This window comes from Xiphophorus hellerii, chromosome 19 (genome assembly GCF_003331165.1).
Source record: "Xiphophorus hellerii strain 12219 chromosome 19, Xiphophorus_hellerii-4.1, whole genome shotgun sequence".
Taxonomy (NCBI): Eukaryota; Metazoa; Chordata; class Actinopteri; order Cyprinodontiformes; family Poeciliidae; genus Xiphophorus; species Xiphophorus hellerii.
This window is the reverse complement of record NC_045690.1, coordinates 26582408-26604845: the sequence shown is the minus strand read 5'-3', so window position 1 is coordinate 26604845 and position 22438 is coordinate 26582408. Positions and strand designations below refer to the sequence as shown.

Sequence of the window (22438 nt, the reverse complement as noted above, 5' to 3'; positions counted from 1 at the left end):
CCCCACTTAGCTCCTTCAAACTAGCCCACAGAAATTAGCAAACACCTGCTGAGTTCATTATGAGCTACTTCTCAGTGCACCGCTTGTAAAACTGTCGTTAAGGGCTAATAGAGCCATGTTGTGACGACTTCCTGAAGGAGGAGTTTCAGAAAGAGCAGGAGTTTTTAAAGAGACAGAGGCCCAATTTCAGGTTGTTAAATTACAAAGTCTAATTTATTTGAAGTCATATTTGGAATAGTGTTTTTATAATAACTGGAGGTAGCATAGTTACTTGATTGTTCTCCAGCCTCATTATATTGAGCTGAAGTTCAATATTATGAGCTTCAGCTCATAATATTGCCCCTTTAATTAGAATTTTCTGCTTGCAGCTAATGAAAATATGACATTTAAAATTAGAATATTACATCAGACCAATAAAAAAAAACATGGTAACATAAAAAAATATGCTCAATACCTGCTGAAAGTTTATTTTGAAAAGGTAAATTAAATCTGTCAAATGAGCTCCTTCAGAAAGCAAAAACTAATTTATTGAAGACTGCATGCAGTTCATAGTTATGACCAGCAGACGATAATGAACTCTTCTGCTCACATAACCAAAGGTCTGAGTAAGTGGGCTATAACTGTTTAACACCTGTTCAGATTGTTGACGAGAACTTTCCAAAGCTTGAGGTTATCTAAACGTTGTTAGTCATCAGAAAAAAAGCTGATGGAGGATATTTTGTCATTCATTCAGTCCGAAATATTAAGGTGGAATATTTCCAGTCTATTTAAGGCCTTATTGAGTGAACTTGCTTTCCAGGCGTCGTCAATAAATGTGCTGGAGGAGAAGCTGATGCTGCTGCAGAGGCGGGAAGAGATGGCTGCTGCAGGCTATGAGAAGGCCCGGCTGAAGAGGGAGAAGGAGGAGGCGCAGGAGGCCAGAAGGAGGGAGCGAGAGGGCAAGGACAGGCTGAGAGAGGAGCAGAGACAAAGGTTTGAGGAGGAGAAGCAGAGGAAGAGGGAAGAGAGGGAGCGCAGGAAACTGGAGAAAGACAGAGTGAGTAACTGGAAACATCAAAGTCACCTTTCCAGTTTGGGAGGAAAACTTTGATCCACAATTTTACCAACTGATTGACAGGAACGAGAGAAGCTGAAGGAAGAGAAGAAGAAATATGCTCAGCGACTGAAGCTGTGGAACAAACCCAGAGAGGACATGGAGTGTGAAGACTTAAAGGTCAGTGAATGCAGGAGCGTCAGAGTGGAGGTTAGGCCAACAGATATTAGTCAACATGCTCATTGAACTACTTCTAAATGTAGAAATATCAGCCAACCAAAGACAAAAAAACAACCAGATGTATGGTTGTTCTTCACTTCACTTTAAGAAAAATGTAATTTAAATATTAATACTTTATCATTTCTAGCACAGAAGGAAAATAATTAATTAGTAGGCAGATTGTTGCTGAATGTTGATCAGCTCTGATAATACAAAATATGTTAAAAGCATTCCTCTGTTTTTTCAATGAGAGTATAAATAGATACCAATGAATTTAAAACGATGTGTGGAGTTTAGTGATACAAATGGTACTAGTTTATGTAACTGATGTTCTAAAGAAACGTATTAAAAATTGGAATGTTTTTAAATAGAAGTGAATGCTGTGCCATGCAGTCACAGTTTTAAAAAATGAGTAAAAGATAGTTCATATCATCACTTTTACTATCACAATAGTACCACAAAATATCATAATGAAACTTCAAGTCCATATTATACACTCATAGTTCAGTTTTACCAAACACGTTTTCAGAGTCACTTTTTATAATCTCTCTTTCTGAGTCTAACACATTCATCTAGGCAGTTGAACATAATAAAAACTAAGAATAAAATTGTAACCCAAACCCTCACCTCTGAGTAAGGGACATGAAAGTTGAAGAAAGGCTTAATTTCTGGAATTCCCTTTATACAAATGTAGAATATCTGTTTGTTCTAACAGGAGTTACCCAGCCCAATGCCGGTGAGAACCCGTCTTCCTTCCAAGCTTTTTGGAGAAGCTCTGATGGTGCTGGAGTTCCTGCGAGCTTTTGGTGAGGCCTTTGACCTGAAAGATGAGTTCCCTGAGGGAATTACTCTGGGTGAGTATTTCTTAAGTATTGCTCTGGAAATGTTTATGAATTCAAACCTACACATGCAGGTTGTTCCATTTTGGAATGATGTTTTTTTTGGTCTCACAATCATCTTTTTAAATTTGTTCATGTGTAAAAACCTTAAAGGGTGCACTTTCTTTTCACTATTGCTATACATTACAGTATATTGCCTGTGTATTGAGTCGCCCGATGGGGCGTTTTGCATTAATAACAAAAATAATTTCTTTCATGAAATGGAGTTTTGATCCAAGCTGTAAGTGTTTATTTCCAGATAAAGTGGTCTGTCTAAGCAGATTTTTGTCTTCCCACAGAGGTTCTGGAGGAGGCTCTGGTCGGCACTGACCCAGAAGGTCCTTTGTGTGAGCTGCTTTTCTTCTTCCTGACTGCCATCTTTCAAGCTCTGGATGAGGAGCAGGAGGAGGTGGCCAAAGATCAGGCTGAGGGTGGGACACACACTGACCAGTCCACCATGACTCCTACATTAGTACCGGTTCTTGATGCCATCCTTTCTTGTGTTTTGTATTAAATTCAAGGGGTCCTGTTATGCAAAATTCATAATAGGTCTCCTTTGCATGTTTCTGTGTTTTCATTTGGATCTCTATTGCTTTAAAAAAAAAAAAAAATGCTTTAACCAATCACCAAGCTGGTTTTTGGCAATAATTAAATGTTTAATTTATAATTTATGTCTGGAAAGAAAGCACTTTACGAAATTTTCACAATGTAACATCACAATGTCTGGAATGCCCTGCCGCTCACCTGGCAACCCCAGCGAAGTCCGGCCCGTCACTTAGCAACCCGAACTGAGCTTCGGCCCATTTGGTCAGCTGGTATTCCACTGTATTCACAAGTGTTTTGTTGTGCATTTACCATCCTGGAACAACTTGCTGCATTCTTGTTGGTTGTGCAGGAGGTTCCACTACTGCTTTTCAAAGATGTACGGTTGTATAATTGCGCATCTGTTTGCAGCCATTTTTTCATGTGAATGTTAGCTTTGATATGGGGGCGTGGCCAACAGCAGCTTATTTGAATTGAAATTGATGGAAGCCCTAAAACAGTTCATTCTAAAAAGAGCTCAACGTAGTCAGAACTAAGCAGACTGACATGTCACTCTCAGAATGATTTTGTATAAAAAAAATGTGATGAACATCTTTTGTAGCCTATTGACCTTTACTTTAATAGGTCATAAAGCTGTCAAATCTTTGACCCCCTGTGGCTGGATTCTGCCAGTACACCTGATGTTTCTCTACTTCCTCTCTGCAGACCTGTGGGAGGCTTTGGATGACGACTGTGATCCCACTCAGTCGGCTCTGACTGCTGTCGCCTCATTGGCTGCAGCCTGGCCTCAGCTGCATCAGGGCTCAGGGCTCAAACAGCTGGACCTGGACAGCTGCACGCTCTCCGAAATCCTGCGCCTCTACATCCTAGCCTCTGGCGCTGATTGTAACCATAGCAACGCAAAGTTCCGCTACCAGAAACAAGGTGGTTTCACTGTCATGGACGACCCATGCGTGGAGCTGCGATTGTCTGACCCAGCGCTGCTGAAGAGGTTGTCCTGCACTCCAGTGTATGACCTCACACCAGGTCAGTAACTCGGCAGGAAGTCTTTAGGCAGAATAGATGAGGCGATTTCACAGGGCGGAAGATCAGTAAAGACGAAACACAGACAGACCGAAAGAAAAGTCTTTGCCTCTGAAGATCTGACGCTTGTTGCAAATTATCACTGATGCTAACGTTCCTCTCTCCTCTATGTTTATATGTGTCAATATTAAACACGCCTTAAATCAGTTTTTATTAATGGCAGCAATCAATTCCTTATAAACTAGTCATCCCTTTATGTTCCTTGCAGTAATCAGTCCACCCTTCAGTTTATAGAGATAATTCAAATATAATTCAAAGTGAATTTTTTTTTTAAAAAATCAAAGAAAAATGGATTATATTTTTGTTTGCAGCGGAAAAACTGAAGATCCTTCTTGCTCTGGTGGGGAAGCTTTTGACTTTGGCTTCCAGCAGAGATCTGATAGAGGACTGTGTGGATGAACAAAAGGCAGCCAGACAAGAGCTGAGAGAGATCAGAGCAGAACAACACCGCCGAAAGAGGGAGGAGATCGCTCTACGGTAGGGAACACACACGCTGGTTTTAAGTATCAGTTGATCTCTGACCTCTGCTTTGAAACACTGATGTCCTAAATCAAGATGCTTCACTCTGGGTTTAATGTTTTAAAAAAAGGGGTACATTAATGTTTTGTGTTTTTTTTACTGATCATGTTTTAAGTTTCCCATCTGATGTGCTTGGCATTTTTGTTTTTAGGGCTCGTGTTCGAAAAGAGGAAAAGCTGAGGGAGCAGGAGCTGAGACTGAGGGAGAAAAAGGAGCGACTGAAGGAAAGACTGCAAGCTAATGGGTATGGAAGGAAGTCTTCACTCAGAATGAGGAAGCTGCATTGCTTCTCTACACAATCCTCACAGAGCTGCTTCATGTCCTGTTGTTGGATAAGCATTCCCTTCTCTTTGTGTGTGGATTTTCTGTCTGCTTCTATGGAATTGTTTTTAAAACTAGATGTGGTTACAGAATACAGCATGTCACCTTTTTCTTCTCCTGGTGATTATATTAAAGTAAACACTGAAAACTGCTTCTGGGAATGACACTCAATGCTTTCAGCTGGCTGGGAATTGAATCACTCCTGGAGAAGGGCTTGTAGCATTAAAGCTCTAAACAGTGGATGTGAGTGGTATTCTGAAGTCCTGTTTCCTCTGTCCTCAGTGAGACGGCTGCTGATGCTGAAGGAGAACAGCACGATAAGAACGCTAAAGAAAATGGTCTGTCCAGCACCCTGAAAACAGGTAACATCTGATCCCCAGCAGGGCACTTTGAGTCAACATACTGCACTTATTGGTAGAGGTTTTCAGCTCAAGCAAACAGGACAATAATTATTATAACAATTATTATAATTATTGACCTAAAGCTGAAAAGATATAATTTGATTTGTCCCAAGATAAAATGTGTGTTCATTGGGGCCTGCCATGCAAAGCAATGGCAGGAACCTATTGTTATTGTCGGAGAAAGTGTTTCTTTATTCTTCTTTATTTTTCTTCCGTAACCATTAATGCGGCTCATACCGCTTGGTGCACACCTACAAATGAGGTATCAAAACCTGCAGAAAATTCACGCCATTCCAGCTATTACTTCTGGTGGGATTTGGGCTTAACGTGGCGACATAATTCGCAAAAAACTACGAAAAAAACCCCATTATAAGTCAATGGGAAAAATCCTAGAAATACCCTATTTTTGAGGATTTTCTGTGTCGTCACAAATTCACCTAGAAATGCCATTCAAATTTCATTTTGTAGATACGTCTGTGATCTCTTCGAAAGTGAAGACGGCTCGTCGATACCAGTTACGGTTTGTCCACAATTTGCCTCTAAGCGACCCAAAGTTTCTCATTTTTCCTAAAGTTAGAGTGCGTCTCTGGCTGCTTAGAGTGAGAGATGAAGACAACTTTTTCAGCCCAAATCATTTTTGAAATCGCCATCACGCCCACAAATATCGCACGATTAGTATCACAATCGGTCCTGACATTGATACGCCTGTCTGCTCCGGTAAAATGTTTTCGAAATTTATCTAGACCGTACGGTTTTCTGTCACGGTGCTTCAGAGCAAAGTCATGCGACAGGATTTTCTGAGGCTGTCTGAGGCTCTCTCCCATGTATTTGAATAGAATTTCAGATCTGGGCACAACATTTCTTTCTCTCATCACTGTAAATGCTCTGAGTGAGGTACAGATATGAATCTCGGGACTATCGCAGAAGACACATAGGCCTCTCATACGCTCGAAACGCTTTTCGAATATGTATTACGGTTCCCGAACAACAAGGATTTGTTTCCAATGCTTTTTTTCAGTAAAACGTGTTTGCTCAAACACACAATTGTGTGTTTGAGAGCTCACAGCTCAGAGCTCACACCCTGCTGAGACCATTATTTACCATAGCAACGGAACTCAAGAGGCTATTGGCTGCTGATTAGGACTACAGATACGCATCATTGTAGTTCTATCTATAGTGGACCGCTCAGTTGAAACAGATCAGGACTGAACTGGCCTTTAGAACTGCTTTGCTGCTATGGGCTGTATATAACTGATTTAACTCAGGAACTGTTACACATGGGATTAGTTTGGAATTTAAAATTAAGCATAATAATAATTTCAAAATAAAAGCCTTGAATATTTTTACATCAGGTAATTGCCGTTTTTGGCTTTATTTGACTTTTTCATCCAAAGCACTGTTACACATGGTATTAGTTTGGCCCTTTGAAATGAAGCTTAACAAAAATTTCAAAATAAAAGCTTTGAATATGTTTACATCATGTAATTGCTCTTTTTGGCTTTATTTGACTTTTTCATCCAAAGCACTGTTACACATGGGATTAGTTCGGAACTTTAAAATGAAGCTTAACAAAAATTTCAAAATAAAAGCTTTGAATATTTTTACATCATGTAATTGCTCTTTTTGGCTTTATTTGACTTTTTCATCCAAAGCACTGTTACACATGGGATTAGTTCGGAACTTTAAAATGGAGCATAAGAATAATTTCAAAATAAAAGCCTTGAATATTTTTACATCAGGTAATTGCGCTTTTTGGCTTTATGTGACTTTTTTAACCAAAGCACTGTTACACAATGGAATAGTTTGGCCCTCTGAAATGAAGCATACTGAAAATTTCAAAATAAAAGCCTTGAATATTTTTACGTCATGTAATTGCTCTTTTTGGCCGTATATGACTTTTTCATCCAAAGCACTGTTACACATGGGATTAGTTCGGAACTTTAAAATGGAGCATAATAATAATTTCAAAATAAAAGCCTTGAATATTTTTACATCATGTAATTGCTCTTTTTGGCTTTATTTGACTTTTTCATCCAAAGCACTGTTACACATGGTATTAGTTTGGCCCTTTGAAATGAAGCTTAACAAAAATTTCAAAATAAAAGCCTTGAATATTTTTACATCATGTAATTGCTCTTTTTGGCTTTATTTGACTTTTTCATCCAAAGCACTCTTACACGTGGTATTAGTTCGGAACTTTAAAATGAAGCATACTGAAAATTTCAAAATAAAAGCCTTGAATATTTTTACATCAGCTACTTGTGTTTTGAGCATTATATAACTATTTTAACCCAAGGACTATTACGCATGGGATTAGTTTGGCCCTTTGAAATGAAGTTTAACAAAACTTCCAAAATAAAAGCCTTGACAACATTTTAAATCGTACCGAATGGTGCACGTCCGCCTCGCTTAACGTTCTTGCGGTTCTCCGCGTGCCACTGATTACGTTGCGGCGTCCTTTGGCGTCGACGCCAATTTGTGGCGTGACGACGCCGGGCCCAAGCCCGACGGGCGCGCCTTGGCAGGCCCCGGCTAAATTTCTTCAGAAATTTTGTTTTTCTAGTTTAGTTTGTCCTGTTGTTCTCCAGGTAAAGCGGGCCAAGATGAAGACGGGCAACAGCAGCAAATGCCTTCTGATTCCAAACCCTGCGGCCTTTCCTCCAACCTGAGCCCAGAGGAGCTGGAGAAAGAGCACGAAAAGGTCACATGGTCCTTTTTTTTTTTTAAGGAGAAATGACGAGCATGATGATGGCTTCTGCTAGCTGCGTGTCCATTTACCTTAAAACTTAGCCAAGTGGGTGTTATAAAAACAAATACACTTATTGGAAACACGGCATTTTTGAGAGAACTTGTGTTTCTTGATAAAATGTTTTTCGATAGGTTGGGGGGATTTTTTTTCCTACTGCATCTAAATTAGTGCATTTTGCAAAACTGCAATGGAGACACTTTTCACATCACAAGTCATGTGATCAACAACGGCTGTTACTGGCAGAAAAGATGACAGGAAGTGGTAGGAGAAGCAAGGTGCAGAATGTTTTTAATGACTTATTGCCTCTTTTAATGACCTAATCATATGCGAATAAGTTTCACATGAACTAAATTTCTAAATTAATTGCAAAATTTACTTCTCTCGACATTATTTGAATATCAACAAAGTTTTACGCACACATGTAATGGAAAGTCTGCTAGTGTGTATGTTGTGCTTATGAGGTCTGTGTCTTCCTGGCAGGTTCAAGAGTTGCTGCAGCGAATCCAGAAGGCGGCCGCCTGCACCTGCCTGCTCCCTCTGGGTAAAGACCGGCTGTTCCGCAGGTACTGGCTCATCCCCTCAGCCTGCGCTCTGTTTGTGGAAGAGGACTTCTTTGGCCTGACGGAGGACATGCTGCTGCCATGCCCCAAACCTTCTGAAGACGCTGCAGCTAATATGGAGGACACAAAAGCTGAGACTGAACAACCTGGAGAAAAGTGGGTGTTCATCAAAGATCTCGGAGAGCTTAAAGCTTAAAGAGCGTCCTAATTGTGATTTTTCTGCTATCATAACCCAACAGTGCTGGTTCCAGTCTCAGTGCGCATGGAGTACCGGTGAACCGTCCCAACCAGTGGTACTTCTACAGCTCCATAGAGGAGGTGGATCAGCTGATCGAGGCTCTAAACCCTCGAGGTCACAGAGAGAGTGGCCTGCGGGAGGCGCTGCTGCAGGACAGAGACAAGCTCCAGCTGCTGCTGCAGAGCTGTGACCAGAGCAAATACAGGCTCCTCACCACGCAGCCGGGCAACAGTGAGTCGACCTTTCTGTCCACATATGATGAGACTAGCTATATAAATCAGCACTGTTATCTCTAGGGAAGCACTGATCCACTTTTTCACTACCGATACCAATATCTGAGGTGTAGCATTGGCCGATACCGGTCCGATACAGAAAAACAGTGCTGAATTGACTTAGGCAAGACAAATGTATTTGCATAGCACTATCATGTACAATACAATTCAAAAACAGGCACAAATTAAAAAAGATAAAACGAATGGAATACAAATATTTTAATAAAATACTTACCGCTCTAATTTGCATGGCTAAAAAGAACTTTTTTAAAACACAGACATAAATGTACTGAATTATAAATTCATTGCCAACTCTTCATCAGTACAGCTCACTGAAACACACCGTCAGTTTCACCAGCTGGTAAAACATGTAAAACCAACTTTCAGACAAAAACAATAGGCTGACTATTTTGGTCAAACATGTAAATATAAACTTTAGCAAGCCATATTTCAAATGGTTCATGAAGTGCAATTAGGAATTCTAGATATAATGTACAATGAATAATAAAACATGATGTCGCTCAAAGCTCAAAGCATAGAATTAGACTGAATAGATCTGCCCTATGGATTTGGAACGTTATCACTGATAACCAATCTACAATTTTTGAAGCGGAGCGCTCACCCTGCTCTGCATCAGCTGAGTCCCGGATGGAGGTCAGGTTAAGAGACCTGCTGCTGGACCTGGAGGACCGCATCCACCAGGGGTCCCTGGGAACCCTGAAAGTAGGCTCAGCTGCTTACAATGACAAATGACCCGTAGCCTCTAAGAGATGACGTGCTCAGCTTTCATTTTGGTGTTGCTAAGGTGATGGACAGACATGTTTGGCGCTCTGCGCTGGAAGAGGGAAACTACGAGCTTCTTGCGTCTGAGGGCAAAGAAAACGGCGTGATAAACGGACAGGTGGAGCCCATGGAGGTGGACTCTGGCCACATAAAAACCAGAGACAGAGGCAGTGACAGGTAGTCTATGTACTCAGCATGGCTTGCTGCACGCTTATGTGATGGAAGGACCTCAGTTTTTCCTGATGGGGTGTGTGTGTGTGTCAGGCTGCAGGAGCTGAAGTCCGAAGCCACTGGGAGGACCAGCGGCAGTGAGACTCCTCAGGTGATCAGCAGCTCGGTTCGAGTTCTGGCTCAGGCCCTTGGTCATATTGAGCAAGGGATCGAGAGACGCTTCCTCAAACCTCCACTGGGTGAGTCTGCAAGCCTTGTTCGGTGGTAATATGCTGACTTCTGCAGTTTCCAAACACACAGAGCAGCCCTCCCCCACATCTCTGCAACTCAACTCCTTCACACTAGTCAGCAGCAATTGGCAAACATCTGGTGGCACTGGTTATCAGCTGAGCACATTATAGGAGCTACTTATCAGAGTAATGCTGGTAAAAACGTTGTGCATGCTTGTTATTTATTTATTTATATTTAGTCATATTGAACTATGTTATCACTCTTAGGTATAAGAATATATGTATATATTTTATAAACTTTGTCTCATATGGTTATATTTGTATTATTGATATTTAATACCTCAGTAGCTTGGTAGCGAATAGGCAATTTCTCCTTGGGGATCAATAAAGTCTATTCTATTCTATTCTATTCTAAAGGGTTAGTAGAGGAGCCATGTTGTGATGACTTCCTGGAGGTGGAGTTTCAGAAAGAGCAGGAGTTTAAGGCAACAGAGGCTCTATTTCAAGGCATTAAATTACAATGTCAAATTTCCTTTTAAGTTGTGTAATCGAAGGTAACATAGTTACTTGAATATGCTATAAAACGGCACTATGTGCCTGGAAAACACATGTGAACTGACCAAATATTGCGGTGAGTTTTCTCTCTGTTAAAAAGTGATGAGACAGCAAAAACCTTCAGGTTATGTGTATTGTCTTTTCAGTCACTGTTTTCACTGATACAATTTGAATCGTTTCAATCATTTGCATTTCTCTCTGCATCTCTAACTGTAACAAACTCTGTGTGGTCGTCTGAGTTTTGCTTTCACTGTTTGTTAATGACACACTTTCCAGGTGACGAAGACTCAAAAAAGGACCAGAAAGTTAAGAAGAACAAGAAAAAAGATGAAGACCAGGCATCTGATGGTAGGACTTCAACTCATTAAAAGGGATATTTTAAACAGAAATGACGGGATTCTGTAAAGTATGTTTCTATTTACTCAGTACTTGGTTGGGGCTCCTTTTGCATGAATTACTGCATCAGTGGCTCGTGGGATTTACAATCTCTTACAGCTGCCCTCAGGTTGTCTGCCTTGTTGGGTCTGGTGCATCTCATCTTCCTCTTGCCAACAGCCCACAGATTTTCTATGGGGTTAAAGGTCAGAGACTTTGCTTGCCCATCAGGACCAGGAACACCAGTCATTGAAGCAGCTTCCAAAGCATCATAGACTGTGGAAACTTCTCTCTGGATTCTAAACCGCATTAACTGTCCTCCTCAAATCACTTCCATGTTAGTCCATGAGGACATGGACTAACCTTAAAACTAGTCCATGTCTAGTGTTAAGGACTAGACATCAGTGTCATCATAACAGTTAAAGAGTTTTAAAGCAACATGGATTTTGTCCCTCTCTTCTCTTCCTCCAGACTCTAGCACCTTGATTTCCAATTAAAATGCAAACTTTACCTTCACCTGAAAAGAGAACTCTAGACAACTGAACAGAGGTCTGTTTCTTTACAGCTACTTTCAAGTAAGATGCTACTACTGCCTCTTGTTTCTTTGCTAGATGGCAGCAGTGACGGCGGTCGGGTCGGTAGGACAGTGCTGGACCGATGGAGGGAGTCGCTACAGGCCTGTTCAAGCTCGTCTCAGGTCACTTTCTCTAACTCAACGTCACCGTTGCCAACGTCTAGACATCCAGACTGGTTGTGTGAACACATTGCTGTCCTTTGTGTTGAATCTATTCAGGTGTTTGTTCACCTGTCCAGTCTGGAGCGAAGCGTCCTCTGGTCCCGCTCGGTCCTCAACGCCCGCTGTCGCGTCTGCAGACGCAAAGGAGACGCAGACAGCATGCTGCTGTGTGATGGCTGTGACCGAGGACACCACACCCACTGTCTGAGGCCCCGCCTCAAGGCAAGCCACCGTCATCCATGACTGACGTAGCTGTCCTTCCACCAAACATATTTATTAAGTAATGAGGGAAAATGATCCAACTCTCCTTCAGCATGTTCCAGAGGGCAGCTGGTTCTGTCCAGACTGCCGACCCAAACAGAGATCCAGCCGCCTTCCGTCCAGACAACGCTCCTCCATAGACGAGGAGGAGGAGGAAGAGGAAGAAGAGAATGGGGAAGAAGATGACTCTGAAGAGGAAGAAGAGTCGGAAGAGGAGGAAGATGATGAGGAGGAGGAAGATGAAGAGGAGGAGGAGGAGGTGGTAGCTGTGAGGTGAGCATGGAACGGTTCACGTTTGTTCAGTTTTTAGAGTAGTCAACCCAAAGTAACACTTTCCACTCTGCAGTTCCAAAAAGAACCAGGCTGCACCTCCCAAAGGCAAACCACAACAAACCACGCCCAAAACACAACAAACCACACCCAAAGGTCAAACCGCCACGCCCAAAGGTCAACAAGCTCCGCCTAAGAGCAGCACTACTTCATCAGGGAAAAACTCTTCAGCCTCCAAGTGTGTATTGTTTTTTTGTTGTTGTTTGTTTTGTAAAAATGCCTTCTCTTGTTTACAGTTGTTTTTCGCTCAGTAACATCTGTCCCCTAACAGAACCTCAGGGAAGAAAGCTTCTGCATCCTCATCCAAAGCAAACACGACACCGAGCGATAGAGCGCCGTCTCGCTCAGGACAGCGAGCCAGCACCCGCCTGAGTAACGAGATTCCTGCCCCAAAGAGCAACGTGAAAACCTCACCTGGTCAGAGGGAGGTCAGCAAGAAGCCCTCAGCAGGTAGAGCAACAGATGACCTCAGCACATGTAAACACCAGCAGCCATAAGGCATCTAACCAGGAAAGTTAAAAAAAACTGCTTTTTTGAGCTATGCATCATGTTATGTTATTCCCTCATCAAAAACATACTAGGAGTGTTCCCTTGATTTTTTTATTTGATTTTTTTCATGCATGTTTGAGAAATCCTTGAATCTCCCACGGCAACCATTCAGCTGTGCAAAATGTCTGAGTGGACCTAGCTCCACCTTCGAGGCGCAGCTTCTCAGAGCTGCAGTTTCCCAGCTTCTGCCTCACAGGGCAACCCTCCCTCCCTCCCTCCCTCCCTCCCTCCCTCCCTCCCTCCCTCCCTCCCTCCCTCCCTCCCTCCAGCACTCAGCTCCTTCAAACTAGCCAGCTGCGATTAGCAAACACCTTCTGGAACTGCACATTCCACCAGCTGAGTTCATTATAGGAGCTACTTCTCAAAGCAGTGCTGGTAAAAGCGTTGATAAAGGGTTAATAGAAGAGCCATGTTGTGATGACTTTCTGAAGATGGATTTCAGAAGGAGGCATTAAATTTAAAGTCCAATTTCATTTAAGTCATATTTGATATAAATAACATTTTTATGATACCTGAAGGTAACATGGTTACCTGATTGTGCTATAAAATGGCAATGTGTGCCTGTAAAATACATAGCACGGCCCCTTTTAAGGACTAAAACTGTCAAAGTATGAAGTCGTACTACAGCTTTGTTTACTCTGTGGACCAGAGCAGTGCTGTGCTCCCCAAAAAATAATGGACAGATCAACTGTGTTGTAAAGCTTTTCCAATTTTAGAAGTTTCATGTTTTTAGCTGTAGATGCATGTTAGTTTTCTGATTTAAAAAAGTATTGAATTATTTATTTGCATATTTAATTAATTTCTAATATTGTATGGAATATGCTCAAGTGGTTAAATAAAAAAATCTGCAGATTGTGCCAATTATTTTCTGTCAGAATAATTTCTTCCCAAATAATTGTTAGTAGCAGTCCTAAAAATGACCTGCAGCATTTGTTTGTACTGACCTAGTATTGAGACTGAAGTGTATTTTTGTCTGACACATAAAGTAGGTGAATTAGTTTTATGTTTAGACGTAGAATTTATTCACAAGAATGTTTTATTGTATTTTTAGTGCTTAATCTAGTCAGAGGGCTCAGTCTGCAGAGGATGTTGAGGTTATTTGTGTGCCACTTCCTTCCTATCTGTCTGCAGCTTTCAAATCTTTTCAACGAAAGTCTGGAATTAAATTTCTTTCCTGATTTAGCATCTGATGAAGTAATTTAAGTTTGTTATGAGAACTGGACAGTAACCCTGGACGTTCCACAGCAATGTCTGTCGCTTAGAAACACATTTCTGAGCTGTGACTAAAGACCCAAGCACACACACACACACAGAGGTTTCTAATACTGAGAGACTTTTGCTAGCATGTGCCTACATTTCCGTTTAAACCAATAATGGGCTCCAAGGTCAAACTGTGTTCTTGAGATTTCCTGTTACAAAACGACAAGCAGCCTCCATGTCACTGCAACACATGATCATATGATCCATGCAGCTAATCCTTCTGAAATGTTGTGTCCCGTTTCCTCCCACAGAAGCTACACCTCCCAAACCATCAAAAACCGTCCTCCCAGTTCTCCCAGCAACGTCTTTGTCCTCCAGCCGACGCTCCTCTGGGAGGAATCAGGGTGTCCACGAGCTGTCAGCCTGTGAGCAGCTGACTGTGGAGCTGGTCAGGCATGAAGACAGCTGGCCTTTCATGAAGCTGGTGTCCAAGACTCAGGTATACAAACCTTCACTATGGAGGATTTTTAGCTGGCTGGGTATGGAGGCAGATAATGAGGCATTCAGCCACAGATGTATCCCCACAACCTCCCACCAACTCCTGAGTAGGATGGAGTTATGTTCTGGGACTGCAGTGAGCCATAAGAGGCAAACCATAGTTAAAACGATTCTTCATTTACTCCTGAACAAATATGAAGTCCTGATTGGTGCTGAGCAGCACTATTGTAGTTCAGTTCTGAAACCCAGACATCAGGCTTCTCTGAGTGTTTCTCACTAGCCTTAGCATTCATGACGGTCTATGCTATGTGTAGCGCAGCAGAGAGAAAAGGGGACTGAGCAGTGCCACATAGAGGAGTGATTGACCGCACTAAGACCCTCCTCCTGGCTCTGATTGGTTGTTTCTAGATAGCCCTGGAAAAAGGAGTAGATTTTTTTCAAATTATCTGTCTCATACTGTCACGACATAGTGACAGGTTCAAACAATGTTTTTTTAATAGTTGTTCCATACTGCAGCTTTAAGTAAAGTGGCATCCTTTCAAAATGTTATTACTCATTATTCATAAGCATTCTAAATTATTTCTGACATCTTTGATATATGTTTCCCATTTATTCCAATGTTTGAAAGATAAGTATCTTTAAATTGACAGTGAAGGCTACTTTTTCCATTTTGTAAATGTCTATTAGTACCTGAGCCCATTCTTGTGCAGTTAGTTCTCTCTGTACCATCCAGTTCTTTGTATTTTTTCCAGTTGCTATAAGTGCATCCCAAAGCTGTTCATCTATTGACTGCGTAATGAATAAATTAATGGATGAATGAATATATTTTTTTAATCCCCAGGGAGGAAATTGACATTTCAGCACAGCATAGTTGGAGAGAAAACTGTGGATAAAACAAACATAGGACATGGGTAGACAGGTGTCTGAAGCTGCAACCCTGGGAGGCGCTGCGCTTTTGTTAGACGAGAAAAACATTAAGGCAGACTAGGGGGAAAAAATCATCCCTGCAAAAAAAAACCTCTGGACATGAAAATCAACATATTCATGACATAAAAACACAGGCTTTTGCAGTCCACAAACAGTTTTTGAAATTTGTCAGAATACAGATGTGAAAGATATAGTTAATTTTATTGTTTATATCAACCCATTATTTTTGGAGAATATGTCATTCCCAAAAAATATAACAGTGATTGGCATTCTGACACCACAATTTCTCCAGCATTGGCTATTTCCTAGTGAGAAGTGAGAACTTTGATGTGGAGTGATAAAATAACAGCTGTAGTGGTTCCAAGTTTCCTCCATGTTTGTGTGATTCCAGGTTCCTGACTACTATGATATCATTACGAAGCCCATCGCTCTGAGCACCATCAGAGAGAAGGTCAACAACTGTGAATATCAGACAGCAGGTGAGAAACAAAACTATGGACCATTAGACCTTGAATCTTCTTGGCTTGCAGTCAGTTCAGAAATAGTTTTGGTTTGTGATTAAAAACCAAAGTGTTGTCACTGCTGTACACAATGACATAATGCTGTTTGTCTTACTCAGACAGACCAAAGGTTATCCCTTCTAAACTTTGCCAGCCAATAGAAATAGACGCAGCTGATCACAGACTCATCTAATGGCAGTTTTCCATTCTATGTTAATATATGGTTTCACTTTGCATGGGGATCATGTCCTTATTTTTCCACTGCTTCTCAAAGTAGGTGGGACCAGCTGCTCATCACAGCACATGTGAAGTTGTGTTAACCTCAGACTACAGAGTTTAAGTACCTTTATTAAGTTCCATCTAAACTATTTAGCAAGGTATGAATGTATTCAGAGCGTATCAGAACTAAGTTTGCTTTTTTGACTTGATATGTAAGGCTGGACAAAAAATCAAGAACAATATACTGTATATCATGGTAGACACGTGATCAGTATTGATAGGTAATACGTCTGGTAGAATATTCAGTATATAGAAAAGTCACTGAACTTCAATCCAGAACCGCAAAGCATTCTGGGGGATGTAGGCAGAGGAAAAGCTTTAGCTACTCAACCTCTCACAGCGAGCTAAACAAGGATTGTTACAGTTATTCAACAACCTGTGGAATAACTTGCAGCAGTTTCAGGTTTCACCACCGTGCCTCACAAATGCTTAAGGATAAAAAGCAACGGTGTGGAGAGAAAACTGTGGATAAAACAGGAAAGGTCGCATCACGAGTATTTCAAATATTTAAAACAATAATCTAATCAACAACTATCAATATCAATAATTATGGGCATGAACTCACTTGAAATGCTTATATTGTGATAAAATTTTCTGCCATATTGTCCAGCCCTGTTATGTACAGTGCTGTATTTACCCCAAATGTACTTTAATTGTTCCAGATTATCAACCAGATGTTGGTATCAGAGAAAGGTAACTTGAGTACAAAAATCAGTTTTCAAATGATGATTCAGTTTAATAAAGGAAAATAAAAATCTGATCAATGGAGAACCTAAATACGACTACTGACCCTTTGATGGCACCAGCTAGAGCAGGGGTGTCGAACTCCAGTCCTCAAGGGCCGGTGTCCTGCAACTTTTAGATGTGCCTCTGCTGCACCACACCTGAATAGAATAATTAGGTCATTAAGGCTCTGGAGAACTGATCTACACAAGGAGGAGGTAATTAAGCAATTTCATTCCAGTGTTTTGTACTTGTGGCACATCTAAAAACTGCAGGACAGCGGCCCTCGAGGACTGGAGTTTGACACCTGTGAGCTAGAGCTAGTTATGTATGAATGATGCAGAGGAGCTCAGTGAGCAATCATGTGAAGCCTTTCTAAACGTTTGTGCACAAGATTTTTCTACTGTATTCTGTGGGTCAAGAATGTTCAATTAATTTGAAGCATTTATACACCAAAACAAATATGTGAGTCTAGCACTAGTGTGAGAATTGACTCATGGTATTTTGCCAAAGACAAAAAAGAAGTCCTCCAACTGCTAAATAAAATGTGACTCTGCTCCATTTTTGTTTACGTTTTGTGAAGAAGGAAGTTGCGCTCTTTGTCTTCTTTGGAGGTTTTCATGTTGTTTCTTTAAGTGGTTCTCCCACAGGCGAGGTGGGGGAAGGTTTTCCAAAGGGTTTGACACAGTGCAGTGTGAACCACACCATGTGAAAATGGTGTGGTTCAACAAATGTTGCAATTTTGATCCCCATCAGGTGGGCAAACTGTCAGCGTGTTTTCAACACCAAGAAGGTAGTTAGGTTGCTCTACACCAGGGGTCTCAAACTCCAGTCCTCGAGGGCCGCAGTCCTGCAACTTTTAGATGTGCCTCTGCTGCACCATACCTGAACAGAATAATTAGGTCATTAAGGCTCTGGAGAACTGATCTACACAAGGATGAGGTCATTAAGTCATTTCATTCCAGTGTTTTGTACCTGTGGCACATCTAAAAACTGCAGGACTGCGGCCCTCGAGGCCTGGAGTTTGAGACCCCTGCTCTACACTGAACTTAATAACTTCATCTCAAATGATGTCAAGCTAAAGGTAAACATCATTGGTACTGAGAAAACTCTGCTCCAAACAGCTGTCTGTAGCATTCAGTCACCTCCATGGGAGTCTAACAGGAGACATGAGACCACTTACTGGGTGTGTGTAGAGGCCAACATTTACACATTCAAATAAATGTAAATCAGTCTTACACATGAGGCCCTGCTGGCTGCATGGTCAGAAATCAGTTGGAGATGCTGGTAATTGTTAAACAGACTCTGTGACTACTAATATTTTACTTGGAAAAATCAGACATTTATTAATGCTGTCCAGCATTGTCATGAATCACACATGCTATTTCTGTTTAGAACATTCCTAAATGTTGTAAACTAGGGGTGGGCGATATAGATTTAACGTTTTATCACAATGTTTCGTAGTACTATTGTAATAATGATAAAAGTGACAATAAGAACTATTTCTTACCTACGTTTTATATAGCCACCCCTACTGTAAAAACAGAAACACTCAGAGAAAGTGTACTCACTATGACAGAGTGAATTAAGACTATGTTCTCTCTGTACACACCTAGGTTTTCTCTGGGTACTCTGGCTTCCTTCCATGGCCCAAAACAATTGGCTGATTAATTTAGCTCTTTGTATCACCCTTCTCTGTCTGTGTGTGTGGCTGACCATGGAATGTGATGATAGATAAAACAGTAATTCCCCTTTCTTACTTGGTTTCAACAATTTCCCTGCTGAGTAGAGGAAAAGCTAAAGACTGAAGCCGCTTTTATGGTTTCCTTCACTCTCTGCTGTACTAACAGTGAAACAGACTCTTAGCATTATGCTACCACCACTATCATTGACAATAACAGAGCACTCATATCAAAACGTCAACTTTCTCCCCGTCATGATCAAACAGCCCAGTCTTTGTCTCTTGTTTTTCTGAAACGTTTCTCCATTAGGCGCTGTTGTCTGTGGGTGTAGGTCCAAATTTCAGACGTGTCTGAAGGTTCCACTTTTGGTGTGAACACTTCTCTTTTCCTGTCATTGAAGTGTTCAGATGAGGAAATATTGGATTTTCCAAACACATTCAGTCGCGTTTTGGAAAGGATAGAACTGACATTAAGGTTCTGGATTGGCCTTGAACTCATCCCTGTTGAACAAATTACTTTTTACTTAAGTTTATTGAACAGGTTTGTTATTATTTGTTTTAAAAAATGATTGAAAAACATTATAAAATCCCCAAATTAATGTTGTTGTTGCCCGTGATGAGTGGATGCCTTTTAATGATCGGTGATCGGTCAGAAAACTGCAATCAGTTCACCCCTACATTCAATGCTGCCGCCATGTTTTGTTATGATACTCATGAGATGTCACAAGGCATGAAGGATAAGGAAAAGACATATTATATTAAAAGGGTCAATTTAAGGGTTTTATAAATTAATATTGGGCCATTTGAAGAAAAATCAATTCAAACTGATTGTTAATAAATCCAGCCGTAGTGTTTATTATCCCTAGATCTGCATTTGTTATTAAAGTGAACAAAGCCCGTGAAGGTAAATTCTGAGTGTGAATGCGTTCTGAAGATTATCAAGCCTTTTTCCCTCTGGGTTTCTGCAGGCGACTACATCTCCGACGTAGAGTTGATGTTCTCCAACTGCCTTCAGTACAATCCTCGCCACACTAACGAGGCGAAGGCCGGCGTGCGCCTGCAGCAGTTTTTCCACTCGGCGCTCAACCGTCTGGGCCTCAGAGAGCGATGCTCCGCTCCACCTGCCAAACGCTCCCGACAGTGACCTCGCCACCGTACGTCCTGCTGCTGGCTCCGGGGCCCCACATGTACAGACCGACTCTCACAAAGTATTGCTGTTGTTTCCAGATTATTCCTTGGTGACCTTTGACCCTAATCAGCTGGCGGATGCAGCCAAGAGTTGAAATAAATGAAAGAGGGCATTCAAAATGGTGCAAATGTAAAAGTTGATGAGCAGATGTTCCACAAAGGTGGAGTTATCTCAGAGTTTATCCTCGGTTACGTTGGCTCACCTGGTGTGTTACTTCTGTTACGTCTGCTGTGAGACGACAACGTAGTAGAAAAGCTGTGGGCTCCTTCCTGAGGCAGTTGGGTCTACGGGGAATTTCTCTGACCGTATCAGCAGACGTGTTGAACACACAGACTTGGTGCTGTAGGACAGTAGAGCCAGTAGAGTCCCTGCTAGTTCCCACCTTTTGAAAAGCAAAAACCACTGAGGAACATTTGCACTGACCGGTAAGACTCGGACGAGGTTTCCTATGTTTTGCTCAGGGACAGAATCTTTGTTATAAATGAAAACGTGTTTGTATCAAGCAGCAGATTTTCACTCTTGTTATGCCACTGGTGCTCAGCGTTCAAATATATGGAAGTCTGGTGCTGCCAAAATCAAAATGATCAAATGTACATAGGTGTGAACTGGCCTAATTGGGTATGAGAGATGGCATTGTTTGCATTGAAACAATTCTTTCATACTTCAATAAATACTCACTGTTAAACTAAAATCTAGTGGACATTCATACAACCACAAAAAAAAAGGAATTGTGGAAATATTTAGTACTTAAAAACAAAAAAATCTGACAGTATTTTTTTCTGTCATTTGTGTTCCTCTCTCCCAGCATACAGAACCATGATCATATATTATCATGGTTTCCTCGATGCTCTGAGGTCAGCTATTGAAAACCACTATATATATAAATATACAGAGCCAGTTTGCAGTGTAAAAAAAAAAAAGAAAGAGTAGTTTTTTTTCATACTTTGATCAAAGTTTTTATTTTTTATTTTGGCAGCAATGTAGCATTTTCAAGTGTACATAAAGAAAATTAAAATGAAAGCCATACATTATGGAAAGATGTCTGTTAAAATGCCTTAAAGATCAGATCCTAAATCTTTTTCTTTTGCAAATAAATAAAAAATTACTAATAAATTAATAAATGTGATACATTTTAAAGACATTGCGTTGGTAAAACATTTTGATTTGGCTGTTAGACTAACAGTTTTTTTTATGGGGCATTAACATGCAGATCCTTCTAAACATTCAGACTTTAAAGTTCTTTTTCCCCGTCTGACATTTAAAAAGTGATTTATACTAGACATTTAAAAATAGTTATGTCAACCATAAGCAACAACTGATTTTTAAAGTGAGGAAACCACAATTCACTTTTTGAGGTTAGGAGAGGAGTGTCTGAATGTCAGGAAAACACCTGTCCTGGAAAGGTTGGACATGGATTTAGTTCCTGGCAGCTGACCCCGCCTCTCAGGGATTGGTGTTCTGTTATTGGCTCAGAGTTTCACATGGAACTGGAATGTTTAGCAGTCTGAAGTCTTCTTATAAGTTAGACTCTTTGTTTTAACACTTTATACAACTATAAGATATGAGTGGAAGCCCGTTCCACTCTGCAGTCACAATCTGTTTGCAGTAATGGCTGCTGCTTTAAAACAAAATGAAAGACTTAAGGTTGAGAGAGGAGAGGAACACCAAGCTGACCTTACAGGCAGAAAATAAAATCTGGAAGAAGAGCGGTTCTACTGATGACTTTAGTTTCTGCAGATATATAGGTCTCAAAAACATGTCTGTTGATTTCCATCTTCACACATTTTAAATTTGTGTTGTTCACATTCCTTTTTAAAATTTGAGTGTAAAGTTGGGCGTCTCTTCCTGAGAGAGAAGGCAATTTCGTTCTAAAATTGTGAATTGTTCCTTTAAGACCTCCAGTTGCTGCAGTGGGCTTGTAGTTTTAGTCGTTTTTTTTGTTGTTTTTTTTACTACTGCACCATTTCCTGTCTTTGATGTTCTGCTACATTTACATTCCCACTCCCTGATGCTGATGGTGGTGTGTCAGCTGTGGACACTACACTGGAGCTACTGCAGCCATCTCTCACTGCTCTGTATCTGTATTTATTTAGTTGAAGCATTCATTTCACTGTCTTTATTTATGACTGCTAGTTGCCCTCAACTTCTGATGTTGTTCTGATGTAAAAAAAATAAAGTGAGTTTTTACTGAGACTGCTACTCCTGAACCCTCAATGTTTATAAGTCTTTTTGTTGAGCAGTATTATATATTTTCCAGACGTGCAGTGCCGTTTTGTAGCATAATCAAGTAAATGTTACATTCAGTTATAAAAATGCTATATATATATATATATATATATATATAATATGACTTAGATGAAATCCAATGCAAAAAATACATGCATCTTAAGGTAAGATTATGTAGAGATATTGAAGCGGTATCAGAATTCCTAAGATGGGAAGTTGTAGCTTGGACATAAATTGGTCTTTTAAGCAGATAAGAAAACAAAGCTAATGTTTTGGAGTGACCATCACAAAACCCAGATCTGTTTCATGGAAAATTTGTGTGCAGTCCTCAATGGTGTGTTTTTGAAGAATTGTAAAAAAAAAAAACAATGTATGGAAAACCAAACTATTGCCTTGATATTGGTTTCTA

The 22438-nt window shown here is 40.8% G+C and overlaps 1 protein-coding gene across 2 annotated transcripts in view; it reads left to right on the top strand.

The window, feature by feature from the left end:
- Positions 1-20929, top strand: part of baz1a (bromodomain adjacent to zinc finger domain, 1A) — a 28686-nt gene extending 7757 nt beyond the window's left edge. For both annotated transcript variants that reach the window (XM_032546766.1, XM_032546767.1), the window contains 23 exons: positions 800-1036; positions 1118-1213; positions 1968-2106; positions 2430-2561; positions 3379-3699; positions 4068-4233; positions 4427-4519; positions 4879-4958; positions 7586-7698; positions 8227-8462; positions 8546-8775; positions 9427-9539; positions 9622-9776; positions 9864-10009; positions 10832-10903; positions 11542-11627; positions 11724-11888; positions 11980-12200; positions 12274-12435; positions 12529-12707; positions 14318-14505; positions 15823-15910; positions 19583-20929. In XM_032546766.1, the coding sequence (XP_032402657.1) occupies positions 800-1036; positions 1118-1213; positions 1968-2106; positions 2430-2561; positions 3379-3699; positions 4068-4233; positions 4427-4519; positions 4879-4958; positions 7586-7698; positions 8227-8462; positions 8546-8775; positions 9427-9539; positions 9622-9776; positions 9864-10009; positions 10832-10903; positions 11542-11627; positions 11724-11888; positions 11980-12200; positions 12274-12435; positions 12529-12707; positions 14318-14505; positions 15823-15910; positions 19583-19758 (3594 nt within the window). In that variant the 3' untranslated portion in view covers positions 19759-20929. The remainder of the gene's footprint in view (positions 1-799; positions 1037-1117; positions 1214-1967; positions 2107-2429; positions 2562-3378; positions 3700-4067; positions 4234-4426; positions 4520-4878; positions 4959-7585; positions 7699-8226; positions 8463-8545; positions 8776-9426; positions 9540-9621; positions 9777-9863; positions 10010-10831; positions 10904-11541; positions 11628-11723; positions 11889-11979; positions 12201-12273; positions 12436-12528; positions 12708-14317; positions 14506-15822; positions 15911-19582) is intronic.
- Positions 20930-22438: the final 1509 nt, after the last annotated feature.